Source organism: Amblyomma maculatum, chromosome 1 (genome assembly GCF_055883805.1).
Source record: "Amblyomma maculatum isolate TAMU_Amacu chromosome 1, ASM5588380v1, whole genome shotgun sequence".
In the NCBI taxonomy this organism is placed as follows: Eukaryota; Metazoa; Arthropoda; class Arachnida; order Ixodida; family Ixodidae; genus Amblyomma; species Amblyomma maculatum.
The window spans coordinates 177,276,685-177,303,004 of record NC_139344.1 but is presented as its reverse complement, the minus strand read 5'-3'; the positions used below and the strand labels follow the sequence as shown (position 1 = coordinate 177,303,004).

Here is a 26,320-nt window from a genome sequence, read left to right as displayed (position 1 = left end):
AATCCGATCGAACCCAGGGACAGGGCGGCATGTGGTACTCCAATTCTTCTACGAAAGCGCTTGGGCAACGACTCGCTCAGAACTCGGTGGCGTCGAACCTACCTCGCCTACTCATAGGAGTAACCAATGCGACACTGTGGTCTCCGTACGCTAAAGAGCTGCGGCCAACTCGGCATCTTTAAGCTTATTCGCGATGCCGCGGGTCTCAACCTGGCGGAATCTTTCATGGTAGTCAATTTCAAGCAACACACCATACTGGTGGCCACCCATTCCCCAGCACAAGTGGAACGCTACCTACACATCAAGACGCTCGCCTGCGGCACGAGAAGATTAAAATCACCTCGTACGTCGCCACGCTGGATGGCAGTTGTAATGGTGTGATTCAAGACATTCCCAAACATCTTTTTTTTTTTTTTTTGCTGAGATCCTAGCCAGCCTTCGGCATCCCAGAAATCCTCGAATATGTGGAGCACGGCGCATGGGTGCCCAGTGGCAGAAAGTCCTCATTCTTCAACGACGAGCGAGTTCCTCGTTGGATCAGCTTCGTCGGTGGCATGACTCGATGCCTCCTCTTTATAAAAAAAAAAAATACGAAGTTCCGGGTGCGGACAACTATAGACATCGCAAAGACGTTTGTTCGGGCCCGCAAAACTTTTGCTGTCGCGGGTGCAGCCTACACAACCCTCCTGAGAACCATTATTGCGAACGCATGTGTGCCCTGTGAGGTAAGGGCCGTGAACTGGGCAGCAACAACTGCCGCGAGCTCTACTGCACTCCATAGAGTTTCTAAATATACATATTTGGCTATGATGTATACATATTTAGAAACTCTATGACCGCACTCCATACATCGTTACCAAACGCCGCTGGGAACGGAACGCCAACTTTTGACCCAACATAACCAAGGGACGCCGCCGCCTAAATACCGGCGCGGCCACTCCAAAAGGACTACAGGCATCGATCCAGCTCCTTTTCACGACTGGAACAATGAGACAGGTCCGCCTCCAAACTAAGGACTGCTACATCTCATCCACAGGACACCGGGTTGAACCAGGGCATCGTCGGCAGCCAGAAGGGGCTGGGCAAGTATAGGGCCACCCAGGATTCTATATATATACATGTATATATACACACGCACACACACATATATATATATATATATATATATATATATATATTTTAAACCCCTTTGAGCTGGCAGAGATGGTAGGAAAATTACTCCGCGAGGTCGATGACATAAAGAATGAGAATGCTGCCCTAAAACAGCAACAAATACAAATTAGGATACCGCCTACGGCCGCTGGCGGCAACCCCCCCCCCTCCCCCCCACCCGCTTTTCGCCTAAGCGCAAAGCAGGCGACACCCTCTCCGAAGAACACAAATTAGCAGACAGCATTCGAAAAATTTGAAGGAGCGCAAACGCAGACTAACAACACCCTCATTTAGATGCAGGGTGCAATATGTCTTATATCATGGAAGAATTGTGTAAACATCGGCAGGAACTACTTAGCTTAGACAATAGGCAGCAGGCAGCAGAGAGGCTCCTTCCACTAAAAATTAACAGATCCACTTCTTCTGAAGCAGCATCAAAATAGAATCAGTATGGCTTGTCGTGACGCTGGGACTAAGTCGACCCGGCCTTCACTTGGTAGCGTGCAGAGACTCCGGGTTGATGAAGGATTGAATCTTCGAAGTTGGTAAAATATATACAAGCAGGTTTAATGGCACTTTGAGAAAACTTATTTACATGAAAAAAAAAATGGTATATCAGCAAAATGGCAAGCGTTAAGAGTTCATAGCGAGCAGCGACTGGATGAGCCGTTTACCCAGGGCTCAGAGCGTCATTTCGTGCTCTGCAACGTCCTTAAATCCCCCTATATCCAGCCCCTCTCTGAAGATGCTGACCAATCAGTTCCAGGGCACACCCCTCAGATATCGGCAACCAATCGAACACATCACTGCACTGATGGTCTGATGCACTGACTGGTCCAGTATTGTTTCGTCGGGCGTGGTCACTTGTTGGCAGGTAGAGCTTGGGAACGGCGAGGAGGTAAATTTCGATTCTTCTGCAAAGATCCGATATGGTGGTTCCCGCAAGTGGATTTCCTTCTCAGAAACCCAAGTGTACGCGCGCGCCTCGAATACTGCTCCCAGCATTGTCCCTTTCCGGCAATTTCAACTCTTTCCTGCATTCACGGGAAATCCTCTAATGGCCGTAATCCTCATGCTCTTTTCTTCCCCTGTACGTCAGCGGACGTGTCACTCCGATCGTCTCCTTTGGGCAATAGGCATTCCTCACTTGACAATAGCGCCTCTCGACGGGAAGGGTGAACAATTGAACAAAAGCACATCCGGCTATTTCTCACAGGGTGACGTTTCTTTGTATTTTTCTTGACGTTCCCTTGACAGGGCCAACTTGGCAGTTGCAGGGTCACGACAAAGCAAAGCATGCTCACACAAAAAGATTCATGGGAAGAGGCTCACTTAGATCCCTTGCACCAACAGCACATATCAGTACCATGCCCACAGGCGCACAATAGTGCGCGCAAGCGCGGACCATGCACGGTCACAACAGGCTTCGCAACCAAATCAGACCATCTGGCAGTGGAATTGTCGAGGATTTGGTCGCAAACGAGCTGCACTCATGAACAATGAGGGCGACCTGATTTAATTACACTACAAGAGGCGCAAATAAATAGCAAACTAGCTAAATATCAGACCTTTTCATCAAGACACGACACGCACGGGTTCATGATTTTAGTCAAATGAAACATTACGGTTGTCTAGCACGACACCCCAATAACAAATGTCATACACACAAAATGTCGAATCGGAATTTTGTTCGCGTTCGGTTCGGGTTCAAGTTCACGCCTTTCGAGCTCAGGTTCGATTTCGGCTCCGGAGACATATTCTGTTCCGGTTTGAACCGGTTCGACCTTGTCCGAACCAGCTCAAACGGCTTCAGAGAAAAAAAAATCGGGTGTATTTTCTTACTCCACTTTTTTAATACTGAGGTTTCTTTCCTATTCCCGATTGGTTTGTTTGGTTTGTGGGCTTTTACGTCCCAAAACAAATCAGGCTATGAAAGACGTCGTAGTGGAGGGCTCCGGAAATTTCGATAACGTGGGGAACTAACGTGCGCTGACATCGCACAGCACACGGACGCGCATCTTCGTTTCACCTTCATCGAAACGCAGCCGCCGGAGGTCGGGATCGAACCCGGCTACTCCGGCATAGTAATTGGGCACTTTAACCATTGCAACACCGCGGTGGGAATTCTCCTGTTCCAAAATATAATAAAAGCTGAAAATTAATATTGTAGTTCGTCTATTGTTTTTAAGGCGAAAGCCTTTAATGGCTCATGCTGTCGTGGACAAAATGTGTCCCGCTTTTGCGGCGGCTCTGATTGGCCGAGGCGGGATGACGTCATAGAGGTCTCGACCAATCACAGAGCCCCACCACAGTATGCGCGAATGCGTGCCTTGTATGGCCATATGCCAATCGATAATCAGTTACTGATGACCAATTAATTAATAACGAATTGACGACTGAATAAGTAGTTTATTTATTTATTAACTATTAATTACCAGCTTAATGACTACTTATTTAATTAATAATGACTATTTAATTAATAATTAGTATCAGTTGCGTAGCAGAATGCGACACTCAGGCTTTCGCCTTTCACTATTTTAGTCGCTAAAGCCCCTCGTAATTTTTGTTGTCAAATGTGACGGGCTACACTTGGTTGTACAGACCTCAGAAAAATATTTATAATGAGTGGCTGATGACTAAAGCAGTACGGGAGAAATAATTACTTTCATTGGCACACATTAAAGCTGTCACGCGCCGAAAGAAAAAAGGAAATGTTTCCTTTTGCGCTTACAGGTACAATAGTTCGCCGGAATTTTAGTTTAGAACGAAACCTCTCCTACATGTACAACTATGTTTCGTCCGACTCCCACTAAATGACTTTGAAATCAGATCAAGGTCAAACCAAGCACGCACCCCAAGATAACGATATATATACCATGTGTGACTATATATCGCACTAGTAGGCGGACGCTTTTGCATTTCGCGTTTATACGGAGGTGAAACGCAAAGACACTCGTGTGTTGAGGCCCGTAGGGCGCTGACAAAAGTCCCCTCCGCCACGTACTGGGGTTGGAGTCATTATTGTGTATGCCAGAGAACCGGAATAAATAATTGTCTTGCTCCTGTGGCCGCGACGTGATGCGACCACAGTCTTCTTGCGCGTCATGGTTGCCTGCATAGGTGCGCTATATGCCTTCTTCTAGAACCACTTTGAGTCTAGACTGATGTTTAGTCAAATGGTTTAAACATCGGAGCCTCAGTCCTGCACAGTTTAACTTGCCAAGTGAAGTAACACAAGCAGACATCGCTGGGGACAAAAAGAAAAGAAGGTAAAGGGGGAAATCGACTTATGGAACCATCTTTGTGCAAAGTTCAGTTACAATTCAAGAACAGACCGGTAATTTCTGTTTAAGGCAGCCTTCCTACCTTCAGCGTCAGCCTACCATTCTGAAGTCTCGGTCAACCAAACTGCATCTGCTGGCGTCGCATCGCATACGGCTGCTATGCACGTGCCATGCGACTCATGCGACGTCGTCGAACATAGGAAAATGAAAAGATTTGTGTGACATTTTTAACAGATTCGTCATTTCGTTTTTTAGTTTTACGAGTACATGAGTATATATTTATTTATCTAAATACGCAACTCAGCTTACGAATTATATGTTATTATTTCCCTGGGCTTTCGAATGGGGCAACTTTCTGTATGAGCGGCGCCATAATGCGCGCGCAGTCCAACCCGTGTGAGGATGAAAAGATACCCAACTCCAGAGATTGGTGCTATGCATGTCGCAAAATATTTTTCTTTGTTCTGGTCATCGTGTTGGAAGGGACGATTTTTCAATGTGGTTGTGATGTTTGCGGTCTGCAGTGACGCTTCGGAAATAAGCGAGAAGAGGGCTTTACAAGCAGCGATAAAATGAAAAATAATGAAGCTAAATTGCCAGCAAAAATGGGTCAGAACCTCACCGCGAACCGGTTCGTACCGGTTCCTCCGATTTGTTCCTGTTCAGGTTCAGTTCCAAGATGGCAGAAAAAATAGGGTTCGGCTCGGTTCCGGTTCCGGGAGAATATTCGGGTTCGATTCCGGCATACACGTGCTAGTCAAATCGATTCCATATAAAAAAACCGACCACAGTATCTTTGTGCTCTAAGTCTATAGCAGCCCAAAGTTACGGAAAGAGAGCCTTGGGTCCACTCTTTCAGGCGACCCTAAAACTTACAGGCAATCTCCCCGTAACTTTTGCGGGAGATTTCAATGCCCAACTTCCGGCTTGGGGGCGCGCACATCAGGACGTTAAAGACCGTAAATTGTAGCTCAGCGCACAACAGTCTTGGTTGACTATTCTTGCGGACCAAGTAGTGCCCACCCGCTGCGGTAACGGTATTTCCAAGGACACGTCCCCCGACTTGACGTTTGCCTAGAATACGGGCACTCCAACGGCGACAAACACACAAGAAAATTTAGGCAGCGGCCACTACATATTGTAAATCGTGGCCACGCCCCCCCCCCCCCCCTTTTGTAGATTGGGACACATGCCGCACTAAAAGAGTCGCTAGGGAAGCAGATACCCTCCATGTCTGCGCACAGAATCTATGCAAGGGCATCAAGACGGCCACTTGCCCATTAGAACTGGCTGATCGCCTGGAAATTGCGGACAGCCGCATTCTTCATCCATGGGAGGCAAAGAAAGAACTCGAGAAACGACTCAAACGACAGCGATGGAACAGCAGTCTGCGTAGAATAGCTAGGCTATGGCTATACTAAATAAAAAGATTGAGGATCATTCAGCTAAACTTACACAGAAAAACTGGGAAGACATACGCAGCCACATGGATTCAATATGGGAGTCTCTAAAACTTGGAATTTACTCCGTCATCTACTTGACCCTGCAGGTGGCAGAACCACAGAGAGGCAGATCCTACAATAGCTTGTACATACATACGCAGGCACATCAGAGAAACTTTTTCTTGAACTGAAAGACGGATATATTGGCAATGCTCCTAGCCAAGCCGTCCCAGATTATGCCGGTCCGCAAAACACGCAATTCGACTTCCCCATTACTCTGGCTGAGGTAAGGGAACAGAATTCCCAGACTAAACTGCAAATCCGCCTCCGGCCCAGATACGGTAAACAACATGGAAAACGTCAGAGGTCATGCTCATTCCAAAACCAGGCATTAACACATCAGCCTTGGGAACCTTAGACCAATTTCGCTCACCTCTTGTGTAATCGCATGGAGCATGTAGTTCAAACCTGCCTCAACAGATTTATGAAGAAGCAAGAGCTGTGCCCCCCCCCCCCCCCCCCCAAAAAAAAAAATCATGATTGGATTCTGACCAAAACTTTCTACACAGGTTGTAATGATTCAGCTCAAACATTGGCGAAAACGCGGTGCACCATAATCATTCTCGGACTGACTAGATCTGGGGAGGCCCTCGCCGACCTCCGACCGAGTAGGACGTGTTTCTTTCATGCTTCCTCGACTTCAGCCAGGCCAAGTCGCGCTCTTCGGCACCTCGTGTTGTGCGCTCACCTCCCGCCCGGACGTTTTGCATGCCCCTGGCCCGGACCTGGGATAATCACCTTCCAGGGGCGATTCAACCATGAAGCCCACCCAAGAAACCAGCCGCCGTGGGTTGCGAACGCCGGCAACAATCAACCGAGGTGGATTTCGCTCGCACAGCGCACACCGTGAAAGGTCTTTCAAGTCGTCACCTTTGTTGGGGAGGTGGATATAGTGCGTGCAGCGAGCAGACAGCGCGCTGCCCTAAATCTGGTGACGGCGAAGGAGATGCTGTGCACTATAAGAGAGATATTGAAAATCAATATGCAGAAGACTAAGGTAATGTTCAACAGCATCGGGAAGGAACAGCAGTTTACAGTAGGTAGCGAAATACTGGAAGTAGTAGGCGAATATGTCTACTTAGGACAGGTAGTAACCGCAGATCCGGACCATGAAAAGGAAATAACAAGAAGAATAAGATTGGGATGGAGCGCATTTGGCAAGCACTCGCAGATTATGACTAGCAGCTTACCGGTCTCGCTCAAGAGGAAAGTATACAATATTTGCATCTTGCCTGTACTCACCTATGGGGCTGAAACGTGGAGGCTAACCAAGAGAGTTCTACTTAAGTTGAGGACAACCCAGAGGGCCATGGAACGAAAAATGGTAGGGGTAACATTAAGAGATAGAAAGCGTGCAGAGTGGGTCAGAGAAATAACTCAAGTTACTGACATTCTAGTGGAAATCAAGAAGAAGAAATGGACATGGGCAGGACATGTTGTTCGAAGAGAGGATAACCGATGGTCGCTGATGGTAACAAACTGGATTCCAAGGGAAAGAAAGCGTAGCAGGGGGCGGCAGAAAGTTAGGTGGGCGGATGAGATTAAGAAGTTCGCAGGGGTCAAGTGGATGCAGCTAGCACCGAACCGGGTGAAGTGGAGAAATATGGGAGAGGCCTTTGCCCTGCAGTGGGTATAATCATACTGATGATGATGATAAGAGAGATTGATATTTTAATGGTAACAGGAGATGTCTGCCTGGTAGTGAGCCTAGCATGCTACTCCTGATGAGGGGTGAGGGTGACAGTGTGAGGGGAGGGGAAAATGAAAAAAAAAGAATCACTGTCGCATACTTTCACACGCACATAATCACACACTGATGGGTTTTAAAGGGTCTCGATCAACCCTGTGTCCTTGAGAGAAGTTAATAAAGCCTTTGTAGCTCGCGCAGCCGACGACCCTTCGCACCAAGGACCCAGGACATGTTCAAGGCGCAAGGTTGTATCTTTAGCTAAGCCTAAATTATTACGCCACCATGGTCCTTCCACCACGTGTTGCCGAGATTGCGGCGCAAGCGGATGAGCACGAGGAAGCCGCCATTGCCAGCTCGGCGCGGCGCCGGCAGCCACAAGCCAGCGGGGACCACATTCCTGCAACAAGGAATGCATGCAGCTATGGTTCAGGAGGACCTCAACAATGCGGACAATGCCATGGATGAAAGCACCCATTGCAAGAGGCTTTGTTCCACCCACGCAGGATAGATAGGAGATGACAATGGCAGCAGCGGGGAGAAATCTGCTGCTAAGCGCAAAACACTATGCATCACGCCTCCTGCCTTACCTCCCCCACCTTTCGGCCGCCTCCCCCCCCCCCTCGACGGAAGGGGAAGCGCCACCCCTGAAGATCATCTGATGGCGACGACAAGGGCTGAGGGGAGCAGTCGGCGTCAACAGACACCGCTCGTGAATCGTGATACTGACTCTGACCGTGCTGCAGCCAGCCAGAGCCCGGCGCAGGACCAGACGAGCGGCCACCAGTCGTCTACTAACGAGCGCACAGAGTCGTTCGTTCACCCGCTTGACAGCAGAGCCACACTTCCTTGGCATCCGCGTACTCACTGAAGGCCACCGGCTTGATTCAATGGCGTCAGGCCTCAACCCGAGCCCATCGGAGACGCAGGGCTGCTCTCCAGAAAGCTGCAGCTGGTGTGCCAGTTCACGATGGGGTTCACTGGACAGTGCCGTTTCGGCCGGCGGACCGCGGCGTGGCCATCACCATGGAACAGGGATGGGAGATTGCCGAAGAGTTGAGTCCGCGCTCGGGCTTGCTCGCGGTTCGCGTTAACACACTTCGGAATGTGTAGCCGTGGACGTTGGATGTAAAGTCACCTTCGGGTCGCTGCTCGCCAGAACTGTGACCCATGGTCTGGCATTGCGCGCCAAGGAGTCTGCCCCTCGCAATCAGTCCACGGGCTTGTATTTGGCGTTAACGCGCGCCGATCGGAAGATCAGCTGCTTGCCAGAACGGAGTCGACGGTGGCAGTGACATCGGCATCACTGTCGGGAAGCACGAATGCCGCCATCATACGTATTCATATACAGGCGACGTCTCCCTGTCCGGCCCTGCCGCCCGCGGCCACTGCAGTGTTCTCGCTGCTCCAGCCTGGGACATGCCACCGAGGCCTGCAGAGCTGCCGCGCGCTGTACCTGGTGCGGTGGACCACATGACACCGGCTCGTGCACTAGTGGGAAATCGCGTTTTTCAAGCTGCGGGGGCCGACATGCGGCCACGGACTCGGCATGCTCTCACTGGCAGCGAGAGAGACATGTCGCTACGATACTGGCTAGGTCAGAAGTGCCTCTCTCAAGGCGGGCCCTGCGCGCTGTTGTGCGGGAGGGAACGGCCTTGCCAGCCCTGCAACAAAAGAGAAGCAAGCGCAGCTACGCGTATGTTGCGAACCTCAGCAAACAGCCGCAGCCGTGGAAGCTCCAGCGGCAACAGCCCCAGCAGCAGCAGCAGTCCCAGCGGAGATAGTCCTGGCAGCCGCAGCAGCGGCAAGGGCAACAGCAGAAGCCCCTGGAGATGGGGTTGAGTCTTCTCTTTCGCAGCGGCGTACTCATGAGCGACAATTCGGGCGCTAGCTGCGGAACGTTCAACTCGACGCTTTTGCGAGGAGGGATAGAGGAAGCAATCATTTCTCCTCCTGGACATCATTCACGTGTCCCCTGCGTGGGATGCGGAACTGAACCTTTTTTTTTTTCTTTCATAGTGGCAACCAACAAATTAGAAATGAGCAATGGCATAATCATGCCTAAGTGGTGAACGGCGGCGGCCGCCTGAGCCGTTTGAGGCAGACAGGTCACCCACCCTTCATGCGTACAATAGAAAAACGAAAACGACTTCCCAATGCAACCCTTTTGTCTGCGCGTGTACAGTTTCTCCCTTTTGTTAGGGTCCGAAGCTGAGCTCAACCCACGGCGCCCTGTTTGATCTTTTTAACTGGTTAACTGACACAAGGAGGAGGTCACCGAAACTGACCGCCCCAGTCTCTTTGCCTACCAATGAATTAAAAAGTAGAAGTCAGTTTAGATTGAGGTTCTGTGCTTAACACGTAAGTCTACAGGCTCAGCCGATAAGTAAGGTCCTGTAGACAGTATCTCTGTGTGAGATTTTGTTTTTAAGTTAGTTGTTTATCTTGTCCGTGCGACTTTACTTTGATAACTTGCAGTTCGCCCCTGTATTTTTGTAGGCATAAATGCTGTGATTACTTCGTCTTCTGTATCACCGCCTCCTGCTTCAACATCGCCGAATCACCACGTTTGGAGAGGTTTGAACCCCTCTCCGAAGAGAGAAGAGCCATCTTTGAAATTACAGGCGCAGCCGACAGGATTCGGCAACCGGCACCATCGTCAAGCCCGCTGTGTTCAGGCATCAAAGACGCCCAGTTGGAAGCAGTCGTCCAGGAGGCGTGGAAGGAGCCGATCTTCAGTGCCAACCAAAGGAACAAGCAACAGCGGCACCCTGACCCTGAGGCATCGTTGATTCCACAGCTCCACCAGTCAAGGCGACAGCAGGGAAGTAACGCAAGCTGCTACCGACACCAGCACGGGTGAGCGGGATTCAGAGGCGGTTACGGCTCGTGTAAAACAGGCGTATGGTGTTGACGCAGAGCATGATGGCGAGCTCAGTTGGCACAAAGACAGAGGAGAGAGTGTTACAACAGGAGGGGTCAGGGGGCAGTGATCAGTCAGGTGAGGCGTCCTCACAGGATGCGGTAGCGGCATCAGCGGAAGCGACGGTTAATAGAGACTTTTAGTTTAGCGCTACCTCTTAGCGCTACCACGCGAGCGTCAGTACACATGCGCAGATCACCCTAATGGCGACAGATGGCGCCACGTTCCTGTTTTATTTCGGTGGACGCCGCACGCGGGGACCAATCAGCGCGTGTGCGGCTGACGGTACGCGGTAGACGGCTGCGGTAAGTGGCAGCGCTGAACTTAAGTCTCTAATGAGCCGGCGGCAGGTGCGCTACGAAAACTAACGGCAATGAATAAAAGCGAGGCCATCTCAATCCGACGCTTGAAACTTGCTCAACAATTTCGACTTGAAAAGCTGAAAATTGAATATCAAGAACGCTTAGAGTTGCAGAAGCTCGGAATAGTTGGGACAGGCAGCAGGTAAACCCCCTTGATGTTCGAATCTGGTGAGCAGCGGTGAGCGGTTCTTGACCAAGTCTCCCAGTGTGCCAAAGTCCTAAAGAGACTCAAGTTACCGCGTGATGCGGACGTACCACTGCGGTTCGACAAAGTAGAGAGAGTATTCACGAAGTATGATGTACCGGAAAACAGCCGAGTACACTTGATCATTCAGCGCTTACCAAGCGAGTGCGGTACCTGTTTCGTGATCTTAGCGACGATGAATGCAGCGACTACGAGTCAGTAAAAACGGCCTTGTTAAATTAATTAAAGCTCATTCCCGCCGTAGCTAGACCGTTTCGAGTACACCGCTAAACGCAAGGAGGAAACGTGTGCACAATTCACCTCCCGCGTAAAAACCGAATTTAATTCATACTATCTTCGCTCAAGGGACGCAGACACTCAGGAAGATGCGGTTGCTCTCATTGTTGCCGATATAATAAAGCTAGCCTAAGCACAGGGCTTGGAGTATGTGCGCCTCCACGAAGGAGAAAAATGGGCAAAGCCAGCTAGAAGAGATATGTCACAGATACTGCAGACATTCGAGCAGGCAAAGGGAGCCGCAGACGATCACACACGGTCGCACCCAATCCCGAACTAAAAGACGCGTTCAAAATGCAGAGAGAATAGATAAGCGCACCAAAAAGCAGAAAGTAACAGTTGCCAGAACGGGAACAGCTTAAACGCTAGCGGCAGCCCTTGTGGCAGAAATGAGAGCTCCGCGATCTTCGGATACGCACTACTTAAGTAGTGCGTATATCAAAACTACAGCCAGCGCCTCCTCTAGGCGTTGCTACAGCAGATGGGGATATAGAATGCGCTGGATCCGAGTGCCGGCAACGGCGATCATAGACACCGGTATCGTGCCCGGCGAGTTTAAGGAGCCCTCTGGCAAGATAAATCTCGTTTCAGCGTTTGGTGAAATAGTGGAGGCCAAACTAGTAGCCCTCGCGGTCAGTATGAGGCGACGACCGTCACTTCTAGTACCAGAAGCGGTAAATGTCGTCTGCGCGCTTACGAGCAAGCTCGCGGAGGGATTGTCTGCTTTCGCGTGAAGACTGAGAACTGCTAGCTCAGTCCGACAGCAGTAGCAGATTGTTTGTCCGGAGTGGGGCCCAAGTTACAGCCGATCCAGGTAGCGCATATATTTCACGGTGGGCGAGCAAAGATTCGAGGCATCTCCAACGAGCGACGGGGCTCGCGCGAAAGTGCCCCAGACAGGCGAACAGACGAACGATAAGTCGACTGCGACAACAGGTGAGAGACATGAAGCCAGCGCAGACGGGGAGTCATCTCAGGGCGAGTGCTTGACGCGAGACGAGTTCCGATCGGCCCAGCGGTAGGAAGGCTGGTTGGTTGGTCTGTGGGGTTTAACGTCCCAAAGCGACTCAGGCTATGAGAGACGCCGTAGTGGAGGACTCCGGAAATTTCAACCACCTGGGGGTCTTTAACGTGCACTGACATCGCACAACACACGGACGCCACTCCGTTTCGCGTTTCGCCTCCAACGAAACGCAGCCGCCGAGGCCGGGATTCGATCCCGTATCCTTGGGCACAGTAGTCGAGCGCCGTAACCACTGCGCCACCCCGGCGGCAGGAAGGCTTGGGAAGATGCCAAAACAAGCAAACTGTGCATGTTCATCTCGGACGGTTTTCTATACCACTGGGATTCTATTGCAGGCGCAAAAGTAAAACAACTTATGCTGCCCTTGAGCACACGTGAAGAAGCATTCCTGGCATTAGCTCACGAATCTCTATGGGGAGGACACTTGGACCAAAGAAGACGAGAACAGGAATTAAGTAGTTTTTTGACCTGGTTTAGAGCCGGATGTAGCACTATGCTGCAAGACGTGCCACGCGTGTCAGGTCCGGTAAGATAGGCAACTTTGAGACAATTACCTATCACGCCCCTCACAAGGCCCGATCTACCCTTTCCAAGTCGTGAACATGGACATAATCGGTTCAATAGATGTACATAACCTCCGGCCGGGGCTATAGCTACGCTCTGTCTAGTTGGTTTGTGCACGGGGTGCCCGAGGTGGTCTGTCGGAGTTCACTGACCACAAGAGCAACATGCGACGCCATGCTCACCATTTTTAGCCGCACTGGCATCCAAGAAGTGGCGTGTTCAGTTCAGGGTACTAACTTCACAGCAGAACTGACTAAAGAAACGTTAGCGAGGCTAGATTTTCGACTCCTGAACATCCGGAAAGCAGCGGAAATCGCGCCCTGAAAAACATGCTTTTCTACGTGATTGAAAAGGACCTAAGAAACTGGTACAAGTTCGTACCGTTCGTCCTATGAGCGTACAGAGAAGTAGCCCATGACACCACATGGGCGGCTCCTTTCCAGCTCCTTTACGGCAGGAACCCTACCGGCCCACAGTCCATTTTACAGCACGCTTGGACAGGCGAGCAGCCGCTCCCAAACAGGCTAAGAGAAGAGCCCGCGAAGTATCTTATGGCGATTTTCACTGGTCGATTAGAGCTGCACGTCTGGACCGGAATAGAGCGACCTAAACAGCTACAGAGCGACCTAAACCGCTACAGAGCGAATCACCCTTGGTCAACCGGTGGTGGTGGTGAACTCTTTTATTGCGCCCAAAAACAGGGGACCAGTCAAAGGACCGGTTGCGCTGACTTAGAGGAGGTCGGTGGGGATCCTTTGGGATGCCGCGGCCTCCACCGCGCGCTGGATAAGCCAGCGTTGGTCTGCTGGCTCGGAAGTACACAGGAGAGACTCCCACGTCTCTGGGGTGTTTGAGTTGTTTGTGTTGTAATGTGTACAAGTCCACACCATGTGTATGAGTGTGGCCGGAGTTGAGCAGTGTTTACACATGGGGGCTATCTGATCCGGAAAGATCCTGCTGTATAAGAGGGGGTGTGGGAAGCTGCCAGTTTGTAGTTTGCGCCATTGGACGGCCTCGCGTCTTGTTAGATCGCGGTGTGCGGGAGGATGTGCACACCTTTGGAGTCTATAGTGCTGGAGTGTGTCCGTGTAAGTGGTGAGTAGAGAAGTGAGATTAGTGTCAGCGGAAGCAGGGTGGCTGATCATACTCTCGGCTCGGCAGCTGAGATCTCAAACGAGAGTGTGTGCCTGGGCGTTTCCGCTGAGCGACTCGTGGGCTGGAGCCCAAAGTAAGCGAGATGTGGAAGAGGGTGCTGTAGATTGTAGAATGTGTAACGCCTGGCAAGAGATACGGCCAGCATCGTAATTGCGAATAGCCTGTTGAGAGTCACTGATGACGACTTTGGTATTAGGGTCGGCTAGCGCTAGCGCAATGGCAACCTCCTACGCTGCGGTGACTGTTTCTGCATTGCGAATGCTGCAGGCTGTGTACCAGCTGCAGTAAGGGGCGAGAACTACCGCCACCATCACTGGCCTCGATGGATGGTAAGAGGTGTCCGTATAGGTGACATCCGGAAGTCCGCTGAAGCGTTTCTCGAATTGAAGAGCCCGGTTGGCCCATCTCTCGGCTTGGTGTACCGGGTGCATCCGTTTGGGAATGGGAGGAATGCGGAGATTTAGGCGATATTCCGGTGTAAGTTCAGCGTAACTTGGGGCCGATCTCGGCGGAGAGATCCCAACTTGCTGCAGTACCGCTCGGCCAGCGTGTGTGAGAGAGAGCCGCTCATACTGGGCGGTGAGGGTTGCCTCGATCAGTTCGCTCACGGTATTCGAGATTCCGAGAGCCATGAGCTTATGGGTAGCTGTGGACATGGGAAGACTTAGGGCCGTCTGGTATGCTTTTCGAAGTGACACCTCCAGCCGTTCGCTTTCGGCACGAGTGAGACGTAAGTAGGGTCCAGAGTGGGTGATGCAGGAGCAGATGAAAGCTTGAACGAGGCGCAGGAAGTTGGACTCTCGCATGCCATGATGCTTGTTGGAGATTCGCTTAAGGAGGCGTCCGATCTGTACAACCGACTGGTCGATGCGCTGGATCGTGATGTTGTTGCTGCCGTTGGCCTGTAGATGCAAGCCCAAGATCCTGATGTTGTCTGTTCGAGGAATCTGGTTTCCTTGCACCTGGAGGTTGATGTCAGGAAGTATCTTTGAAGGGCGTTGTCCCGGGGAAGGGATGATGATATACTCGGACTTTGTCGCCGAGCAAGTGAGGCCAACTGTACTTAGATAATCTCCAATCCGTTTGATCGCGGTCTGTAAAGTCTCTTCAATCAACCGGCGGAACGTGCAGAGCGCGCGGTGGAAGTAATGCTGAGCTGGTTCCGGAAGTTGAAGCCGCATTCCAGCGGCGGAATTGTCATTTTTCAATAGACTCAGTTTGACATAGCGAAAAAAAAAAATACGGTGATGGCCAGTGTCCTCTTCCGGTATTTATGAAACCGCTAAAAACAGCCTAAGATTCCGGAAGTGACGGCATCACTGACCAGAACTTCCGGCGAGAGCAGACTCTGGTATAGTTCTCTCTTCTAGAGCACTATAACTCTGGTTGGCGGATCGAGCTGGAGCGGTTCGAGCTGCTCCAGACGACTAGCGGAATACGCGCAACGTATCTTGGTCGATCAGTGGAATTCGAAATTGTCATCTCGGGGCAAAAAAGCGAGCTCCGGAGTAACCAGTGAAAATCGCCATTAGGCAGCTATACGGGAGCAGCTTGAAATAGCCGCGGAGGTAGCACGGGACTAACGGCAAACGCACGCCAGGGAAGCTATGCTCAAGCATACAATAGACAAGCACATACCAAAGTATTTGATGTAGGAGTAGGAGACAAAGTTCTCATTTTTCACATAACCGTGGCAACAAGCTTGCCCGAAACGGCTCGGCCCCTACGCGTAACCTCACGCGAAAGGCAGAATTTCTACCGCATTGATATTGGTGCCCGAGTCGCGCCCCTTACTCCGCTTGTTTTTTTTTTTCTAATCTTTACGATTACTTGCATTGTTTAAAAAAAAAAATCCCCTATGCTTTCCTTGGCATCAGTAGCTGTTGGCTCCCTGCCTACTGATAGCAAACCCTTCGTCTTCCCTGCACTTGTTTGCAGATGTTTGCTGTATGAATTCCTATGTGAGGGAAGAGTAATACATGGAGAAGCAGATACTTCTGACCCCATTATTCTCCACATCAGGCCAGAGTCCCGATAGAAGTCAACACTGGAGTTGCCAGATGGAACACCTTCAAAGGGCTGACAATGCATGGAATTCCACTTGTTAACAAGAAGTGCTATCTGATGACTCCTGGTAAGATGGGACAAGAGGCAGCCTTATAGTGAATGATGTCCTCCACCGGCAGATCACTGGCCCCTGCACACCAGAGCCAACACTGCCCTGACTAAAGCAAAGTGACAAAATAAACTTATGGAGAGAGGACAGCTGTTCTTTGAAGACATGATGTCCAGTACTAGTGCAGTTGTGGAGACGGCAGTCCACTTGTTTTTATGCTAGAACAACTCTGTGAAGGGAGAAAAAAATTGACCGTGGTCTGGGTTATCAACTCAAGCCGAATAAGTAGGGGCCTATGTCGTCCAACATGTGGCCAACATAGACAAAGAGCTGTGGCCACAGTAATCAACAGAATGTAGCAGTAGGAGCCCAGCTGGCCCAAGAATAGGGTATGCGTGGAGACTGTGGCACATGGGACAGGTTCAATATCTGTCAGAGAAAGAGGGTGGCCAAAGAGTATGTGGTGGTTGTATAGGTGATATCATAGAGAATGTGCACTCGAATGAAAGCAAATTTGTGGCGAGTAAATTGCGTGGTCAAGTGAATGCAGCTAGCACAGGACCTGGTTAATTGGAGGAATATGGGAGAGGCTTTCGCCCTGCCCGAACATGTACAGTAGAATCTCGATAAACGGAACCTCAAGGGACCGGGAAAATATGTTCCGTTTATCAGGAGTTTCGTTTAAAGAGAGAATAGGTTCAGCATTGCGCAATCCGCTTCCGCGTGAACCCTACGTGGCTGGCGCGCACGCGCGCAGTTGGCAGTCTCAGCGGATCTCAATTTGCGAAATCTAGGTAATAAGGAGAACGGTACACTATGAGAACAAACTTTATTAGAGAAAAATAAGCAGTGAATTTTTGTTCCAGTAGTACTAGTACTGAAATTTAAAAAAAAAAAAATGTCAAAAGAGTGGGAATTACCACTTATTGGCTAGCGAAAAAGGATTCCTGAAGAATTCCTGAAGAATTCTTGTTAGGCTGCTTTTGGGGACGGCGTACTTCGTCGCTAGCGCCGTTTTCGTGAAGCCACCACTCTCGAAGTCGTTGATGATCTCCATCTTCCTTTCCAACGCAAGCGCATTGTGCGGTCGTTTTTGCGCTGCCATCGGACCAAACAAAAGCTCTAGGGCTTAGGCCTAACTGAACACAACCGCCGTGAACGCGAGCGAGCGATGCGGAGGGCAGTGTACGAGCAAACCAGAAACCGCCGGAGACTGAAACCGGAGTGGTGACGCGGGGAGGAGAAGGAGGGGAGCATTGATGCGTACCGTGATGGCACTGCGCTTGTCCAACTAGTTGCGGTTTCGAGTTTTTCGGTTCCGTTAACGCGGTGGTCGCAAAATTTGAGTTCCGATTAACGAGATTTTTTTTACATTGGCTTAATACAAAACCAACCAATCGCGAGGCGTTTGTTCCGTTTAAGCAGTAGTTCCGTTTAACCGATTTCCGTTTATCGAGATTCTACTGTACTTCAACTTTGTACCAGATACCAGACATAGCCACAGTGCTTTCATTTTTTACATAAAGTAACAAGACAATGCATCTTCCAATAAAACATAGCTTGCTTTATTAAAGGCCTGTTACACATAAATACCAACAGATAATGCTACTTCTGATAGCTGCCAGAGCCACAAGCATGTCACCACTTTCCGAAATGCGGCATGAAAGTAAAAGCTTTAAAAGGTAAAATAAAAGCAATGTCCCCACCTATGCAACTAAAATAAAATATATGCAGTTCACCTATGCCCTGAGGCTACACTAATGAAAAAGCTGCTTTAAAAGGATACACATAAAAATGACTCCTGGTGAACCCTGTCAAGAAATAAGAATGACACAACAGAAATAAAAAGTAATCTGAATGAACTTTCTGTGGAACAGTCTTTAAAAAGGCAGTTGAGGCAGGTATTATTTTGTCTAGGCCAGAGCTTGTTGCTAGCATAATCAGAAGCACAGCTCCATCTAAAGACAAACATGGGAAACACATGAAAGGCAGTGCTTAGTTCTGGAACAAAGTGCGGGTAAACTCGATATAGTCGTAGGCGCCAGAGATGGATCGTCCACTTTTTGGATCCACATAGGGCTTCATACGGGACACACAGTAGTCTGCCATGTCCTTGGTAAGGTTCTGAAAATTATATAAAAGAGAACCCCAGTTTACAGCACCTGCATAATCTACAACTTAATCAGTGAACACCAGAAAGTCTGCTTTCAGTCCCTATTCCAGAGTTTGGATTTATTACCTTCATGAGCACGTGATGAGCAAACTAAATGTAAAACGGAAGTTCAAAATTAAAGGAGAAAACGATGACGGCAGTTTTATCTCAGGTAAGGAATAGTTGAAGATTCTATGAGCTTTGATTCTAATAGGTACAGTTCAGTATTAAAAAATAAACAAGGGCAATAAGACAGCACTATATAATTATACTCTGCAAGACACTCTGCATGCACGCAGGCCATTCAGGTTAGCCTGCATTTAGCAAAGGCACATTCAACATTATCAAGCGAGAAAAGAGCGGGGTATGCCCAGCAGTGTAGAAATGTAACTGCCCAGAATAACTCACCGCATAGAGCTCATCGGCAGTGACATAGGGCCGCTCGCCGGAGGTGATGGCGCGGAAGGCATTCTCAATTTCCTCAGAGGACCGCACATTCTCAGTCTCTCGCGAGATCATGAATGCCATGTACTCCTGGAGCGAGACTTGGCCATCCCTGTTGGGATCCACTTGGTCCAGGATGGCCTCGAACTCTGGGTCCGGCTGGCCCTCTTCCACCATAGGCAGGTCATAGCCTAAAGCCCTCAGACACGACTTGAACTCCACATGGTTCAGCCGGCCGCTCTTGTCCTTGTCAAAGTGTCTGCACATATACAATCGAACCTCAATATAGCGAAGCTCAATATAACGAATTTTTTAAATTTCACAATCTCTGCCCCAATGAAAACCACGTATACAGTCGTGCCTCGTTAATATGGACACTTTGGTTTCCGACCATAACTGTCCATAAAGCGAGTCATCCATAATAACGAGTCATGAATAAAAACAAAAAGGATTTTATTGAGAAAAGAGAATTGTAATTAACGACTGCTTTTGTACATAACGGTGTGCACTGGACTCAAAATTTCACAGAACACCGGCAATTTTGAGTGCATTATGCTTGTCATTGTTGTCTTCGAAAAAATGTAGTGCAGTCTGAAGCGACTCGCTTACCATGACACCCGTGATGTTGGGCTTTGTGTTGGTCTTACTTTTGAGCACAAACTCCTCACTGGCCGATGCATCAGCGTCTGATTCTCTAATCACCGCCACTTCCAAAATGGCCTCTTCACTGAGCAAAGTAGCCACTAAGTAGCTGCTTGAGATTCTCCTGAGGGGAGGAAACAGCTGTCGATACTAGTCCCTTGCAGCTTGGATTGACTGAGATGGCTTTTGCCGCTTGTATTCACAGATTTCTTCGCGCCTGCGTTCAGCTCTATTGTTTTGCGTTTAACTCCCGCCATGCCAGAAGCCAGACTCAAGTTGAGGGTTACAGGCTCCTGATGCTGTGCACGTTTTTGCCTACTTAACCTTTCTGCCTTTCCGTTCTTCGGACTCTTTCTTTTTTTGCCTTGTACTGTTTCTGTAAGGAAGAAAGGGAGTCAAGTTGGCAAGCTGCTATGCAGAGGGCTATTGAACATCCCATCTTCTTGGCGCAGTTTTTATGTGTTCCCATAAAACAAACACTGCAAGCTGAAGTACAATTTAGAACGATGGCTAGCCGACTACGAAGAGCTCAGACCTTGTCAAGGCCACATCGTTGATCAAAGCGAAGGCGACATGCGGACCGCCTACTGTGCAAAGTTCAGCAATTCGGCAGCGCAACAGGGACGAAAACCAGGAGCATGAGAGGGAAACGCGTCCAGGACGGGACGCCCGGTCCCGGTTGCGTGCTTGTACGTCGCCGTTCTTTAGTCGCTCTACGTTGTGAGTGTGTCTTAACTCTCACCGAAAAGTGTTAACGGCTTCATGGAACACACATTGCGGTTTGGGAACGAAAACTTCAGTTCCCACCGCCACTGCAGGCACTAGTCCTTCTTTTTTGCGCTTTTACCGGCCTCTCTGTTCACGTTCAGCAGAATTTATTGCAACCATATGTTGCTGTTTCTCCGACTGCGGCGGCACTTCCGCTGCACCCAGAAATCTCCTGGTTCCCCCCTTTCGGGGTCTTTCTTACGCTGACCCTCGGTTTGCTAAGTACGTTCCTCTCCGCTCTTGCACTCCCCTGCCCCCTTACCCCCCCCCCACCCCTAAAACGGCAACACGCCCGCTTTGGTTCTTTCCAACCCCACAGGACTCGTTCAGGCATCCCGCCGTATCGGGTGTCGCGTAGGTTCGCGGGCGGCGCGCCCTTCTTTAACTTACGTTCGGACTCCTTTGTTTGTTTTTTTTTTCAAGCACTGTCTATATAAACGAGACAAAAATACATGGGCCCAAGTGGGGCACGTGCATTCTTCCCCTGTCCATTGTCCGGACAGCGAGTTTCCATATTAACGAGGCATAGATACATTGAAAAGGTTTCGTCCCCAGAAAAACTGTCCATAATTCGGGTCGTCCATATTAACGGGGGTCATATTAACGGGGCACAACTGTATATATATATATATATTTTTTTTTTTTTGAGATTTAACGAAGCAAATTATGTCGCACTTTCTATTAAACGAAGTCCTCGCACATGCTTGTGCCAGCAGCCACCTTGACATTCGGTTGAGAACTAAATATTCAGGCGATAATGACATTTGCCCTTTTACGCGCAAATTTTGCCGGCAGTCTGGAATCTGAGAGTGAAACAAAAGGTCTGTTCGATTCAGCTGCACTTTTTGCACTAGTTCCGCAAAGTTCTACAGCGGTGCCGCAAGCATGCAGCGCCAGTTTCAGCAGTTCAGATGCAGCACAGGCTGCTTCCTAAACGAATAGTAGAGTGCAGGCTGGGCCAACTGCTAGCCTTGGCATCGCCAACAAGCTGTGGTCGGCTGTGTGCAACTCGCGTCAGCCGATGCCAACATCCCGGTTATCTTGGTGAATTTTCAAATAGCACATAGCAACTAAGTTTTGTCATTAACCAGCCGCGATGCTTTTAGCTTGTGCATTGTAATAAACGGCGAAAAGACTAGTTAATTATTCCACTTGTCAAGGAGAATACGATCGAGTTCACCAAGAAAACGGCTGCGCATACTCACAAGTAAACACACGCATGCAGATCAGTCATGACCATGTGCGTTTCGATCGCGATGTTTTCGCTGTGCAGCATCTTGGCATGCTGCCAAGAAATACACTGTGGACTGCGAGCAAAACAAAGGGGAGCGCTAAGGACTAGAGGTTTTTTTTTTTTCAATTTCTCAGCAGCAAAAGTGAGAGGTGGGCTCTTATGCAAGCAAATACGGTATGCATACGCGAGGCCTAAGCAAAAGATTGCTGCGCCAGCGTGGGCGGTGTGAACATATGACTAATCTTCTAGTTCCCAATAATACAACACTGTCCTCATTAAACTTCCTAGATCAACTCTTGTCTCCGTTTGCAAACATTGGATGTTGATGGTAATCATGATACCAGTGGCAACATCTGGCAGCGGCTTTCATACTAGGCGTTCTGCTAGCTTTTTGCGCACATGGAGAAAAATGATGCTTTTGCGTCCGTTTGCAATCACTCATTATGTTCCTGATATACAAAAGAACAAGCACTATTATATATTGCTAGAATTTTTCACTTCCTTCCTGAATTTATAATTTACAAGTTCCATTCTACTAGCAGTGTTCCATCAACCTGTTACTTTATTTGAGCAGCTAGAACACTGGAACCTCGATATAACGAACTTCACTAACTAAATTTTCGGCTGCAAGTAGGACTTTGTTATATCGAGGTTCGACTGTACAGCTCTGGCTCAAATCCTCAACCACTCTGCACTTATCAGTCTTGGAGCAGTTACAGTAGTACTACAGCAGCAGACAGAACAAGGCATAGCTGTCGTGACACCCTACATGTAAAGCAGGAAACGTGAAGCTTAAGGCAAGCCTAACATTCAGAACGTTCCACCCCTTTAATGCTATTTATCCCAAATTATTTTAAAATCAGAATCCTTTCTTTGCTTGTTTCAAGGAAGCAGCACTGCATTTGACAAAGAGATACATGCCGTTCAGCTGAGAGCAGTGCTCCTCTTGACACCAGAGATATTGCGGAATGAGCTACCAACCTGTCTATTCATACTAGATTTCAGAGGAGCCACAGGGTCCTTGAAAAATGAGAAGGGTTCAACGCTGCTGAACCAAATGTGAAGTGAAAGCATTAGCTGCAGGTGACCGAGCGTTCTTCCTCTCCGTCTTCACCTTTTTCTTCGTAGTCTTATTTTCGTAGCTACGACGTAGCTGCGGCCACCCGAGTTCTTGAAAACCTACCGCAGTGCAGCTTTCTATACAAAACCTATTACACACAGCACAGTAAATCTCCAAAGCTCGGCATTACTCCACCGCTGAAAGAGACGGGAGCAGGAACAAAGCAGCATCAAGTATAGGATGACCATGCATCATTTTTGGCCTTTATGAACTTTTACCCAAGAGGCCATGTCTTTCTTAACCTTTCATACAAAGAAAGCAATCAATGTTGCATTTTATTTTCAGTAGTGCCACACAAGTCACCCAGCCACAACATAGTTCCAATTTTTAGAGCGTTAACTCTACTGCATTCATTAGAGAACTTCGGGTTATTAACACAGGGCTTTCCCTTTCTATTTTTCCATGCCTGCCAAACCAGCAACACCCAGAATCTGGAGATTTTTACCTGTGCCAAAAAGGGGGTGGAAGAGGGTTTGACCTAACTCTAAGGCCTTGTCCAATGAGTCCTTTACCACAGACCTTGCAGGAGCAGATATTTATAGCTTCAAAAAACTGTTGTAGTTTTTCTTAAAGAGTGGCACAGACTGAAGACCCTTCAGCAGTAGATGTTGAAAGGTTGCATTTCACACTGATGAGAAGAATTATGTTCCAGTTCCAGTTGCAAAAACATATGCAAATCTCTCTTCTTGGACTTTGATAGCGCCATGACTTTTAGAATACGAGAGTTCTAAATTTATACTAAAATATATGAAAGCTAAAGCAAAAGCCACATCAACTCTTGCTTTGGCTTGCCGGCTACTTAGCCCATGATGCCGATGGTGCTACTAGTGATTAGGATGCAGCTGAAAATTTTGTGATGCCGGTTTTATAAAAACCATTCTTGCGCGGGAAGAGGAAACTTATTGGGAGATACAGGACAGCGGTCATCCAAAAGTTCAGTAAATAACAGAGAACCTCTCGGATGAATCGGGAAGGTTGGTAGGTATGCCTTTCTCCAGTAAAATTCCGTTGAGCTGGCCTTCAAGAAAAAAAAAAAAAAAAAAAAAGAATTCTCCAAAGTTCAAATTATCTCTAAAAGTTAAACCCTAAAAACTGCTGTAACAGTCTACACAAATACAATTTTAACAAACAAATGCCTGAAATATGGCTGTCTACACATTTGAGATGAAAAAGAAGTGCCAAAAACGATACTTTAAGGTTTTGTCCCGTGCTTTGCTTTGTGCAGACTGCCAAGAATGTCAAAGAATCGCTTCAAAACTGTAAATGCCTCCCTGGCACTTTTTGCATTGCAACACAGTAGAAATGGCTCCTTTTCAAAAGTGGCTACATTGCATTTCGAAGACAGTTCACCGCATCCTTAAAACGTAGTGGTTCAACATACTCGGACAAGTGGAGGAGTCACGTTGATGCGAGAGAGAAATATGCAGAAGTGTGAACGGCATGAAGCCATCCCTAAATAAAAATATGACCAAAGATGCACAAAGCAGTGTCCGAAACTGCTGGGCTATAGCCCTGCATACATGGACTCAACATCACCAGATCAAGTCAGCGTCAAGTAAGCGAGGTTACCTTTACTCGACTTGCTTGGTGTCTACATGAACTCTCTTCTAGCGAGTAAGTATAGCAGCGGCGCCTAGCGTCAAGATTCGAAGTTATTGCGCGAGCTTCCTGCTTGTGTTTGATTCTGTTGCCTTTTACTATTGAAAGCTTTATTTTTAATTGTTGATGAGCGTTAGGATTTCACTGATGTTCTTAACCGCGCCGCAAGCTTTTTGATCACAGTTCCCTGTAACTTGACTCCTTGACTAAACAGTGTCTACATGCATTTTAGACAAGCGGGTCAAGTGAGCTAACCTACCCTCTGCAAGTGAGTTCACTTGACTTGCCCTGCTGTCTACTTTACTCAACTCGACTGCGTATACATGAACCCAGCAACTGGTTTTTTCCTTGACAGGCTTACTCTACCCGACTCTGTGGAGTTCATGTATACAGGGCTTATGGCTCAGCCATGAGGTAGCTTCTGATCCCCGCCGCGCCTGGCGTAGCACGCACGTCAGAGGTGCTGTGGGCACCATTGTTCCACGCTATTAAGTTTGGGGTGGTCTAGCCAATCTATCGCTGGCTTCGCAGGTTGTTCCTCAATGTGACCCTCTGCCTGAATTAACCAGTATTAAACCGTCGATGTCTCAATTCATGAGCGTCCAATGGTATAGACTTGCATGGGCGTCGAGTGGGACCGCGCTCCTAATTCGAATGAACAAGATTCCCTATCCCTTTCCCTGAGTGCAGGGCAGAAATGGACAATTCCCCATGGCTAACGTCTCTGCCTTTTCTTCCTTCCCCCTCTTCTTTTGCCCCAACTTGGCAGCTTGAAAACAAAATGATCTGACTTCTTTTCATGCACAATACCATTTTTTACACTAGTTGCTCAATGGCTTCCCGTGCACTGTGCTCCATCACATCTGAAAGCTTTTACTGCTCTGCTTGTAGTTCATGCAACAGTAATGGGAAGAACTGATTGTGACATTGGCAATAGCAAAGTTAATTAAAATTAACCCTTTCGCTGTCACGAACGTACCGGTATGTTTTCGCGCTTCCCCCCCACGGTGTCACCGATGTACCGGTACGTTCTCTATCATGCATTCAAAACTTCGTGCCTAAGCGTGAAGCTGGCGTGTTTGGACAGGCTGCACCATCTGTCAAATCTTTCAACAAGTTCGTATTTTCGGCCTGCATTGCGTTTGTAAGTATATACTGAAGAGTATGGAGCGACCGCGCCCACCCCCGCCACCTTCTTTGCTGGAGGGGCGCGGTCGCTCTGTGCGCGCTACTCTATCGCGCTAAGCGATCATGCGGCGCGTGCGTACGGTTACGGGTTGTTCTGTCATCTGCCGAAGGCTTGCAGGTTTTTATTTTTATTCTGTTAGCGTGTCTGCTAAGAAGCGTCACGTTCAGGGGCTCGCGCCGTTGCCTCTCCAATAGGTCGACACATGACTCAATCGCTGCTTTCGCTCTCTTTTGCTGCGCCCTTGCTTGCGGCTAGCAGCAACAAAGGAGGTTGTTTTAGCCTCTTTCCATCCCCCTCTGTCATCTTGATTTCACAATGTGCCATTTATCTCTGTTGTGCGGGCCACTGAAAGTGCACCCTCCATGCGCGCGGTTACTTTTGGATGGCTGACCGCGTGGGACCTTCGACTGCGCATTGGAGCGATGACTCTTTTGATTATAAATACGAGTCAAGCTCGGATTCAGTTTCTCAATAAGTATCGAGCAGTTTTTTTTTTCTTGTATTATCCTCATTTACCTAATTTATAATCAGGATGATGATGTTAATTAACAACAACTGCAGAACACTGAAATGTGCATATTCCGTTGACTATGTTATTTGTACAGCAATCATAATAAAAAATAAATCGCTATGCTTGTTCCCTGATATGCTTGTTCCAGAAACTAAGCCGACACTGAGGGTGAGTCACGGCCAGAAACGCCCGACAGCAAAAGGGTTAAGAGTGGCAAATGAAGGGCTAACAAAGATGCCTTCAACCAAAGCCCAGACATAATGAATGAAACTGGTTTCAAAAGCGTGGACAGAAAACTGAACTGAAAAAGGGTACCTTCCATGCAAGGGCTGTTCTCTACAATCAAATGAGCGTGTACGGTAAGCCATGAAGAGAGGCGAACAAGTGAAATGGAGAAACAAAGCAGGACTC

At 48.6% G+C, this 26,320-nt stretch overlaps 1 protein-coding gene and 1 pseudogene across 3 annotated transcripts in view; both read right to left on the bottom strand.

The window, feature by feature from the left end:
- Positions 1 to 13,710: 13,710 nt before the first annotated feature.
- Positions 13,711 to 26,320, bottom strand: part of LOC146204963 (uncharacterized) — a 193,706-nt pseudogene continuing 181,096 nt past the window's right edge.
- Positions 17,794 to 26,320, bottom strand: part of alpha-Spec (alpha spectrin) — a 91,905-nt gene continuing 83,378 nt past the window's right edge. For all 3 annotated transcript variants that reach the window (XM_084589646.1, XM_084589648.1, XM_084589647.1), the window contains 2 exons: positions 18,811 to 19,105; positions 17,794 to 18,374 (listed from right to left, as the gene is read on the bottom strand). In XM_084589646.1, coding sequence (XP_084445772.1) covers positions 18,246 to 18,374; positions 18,811 to 19,105 — 424 coding nt within the window. In that variant the 3' untranslated portion in view covers positions 17,794 to 18,245. The remainder of the gene's footprint in view (positions 18,375 to 18,810; positions 19,106 to 26,320) is intronic.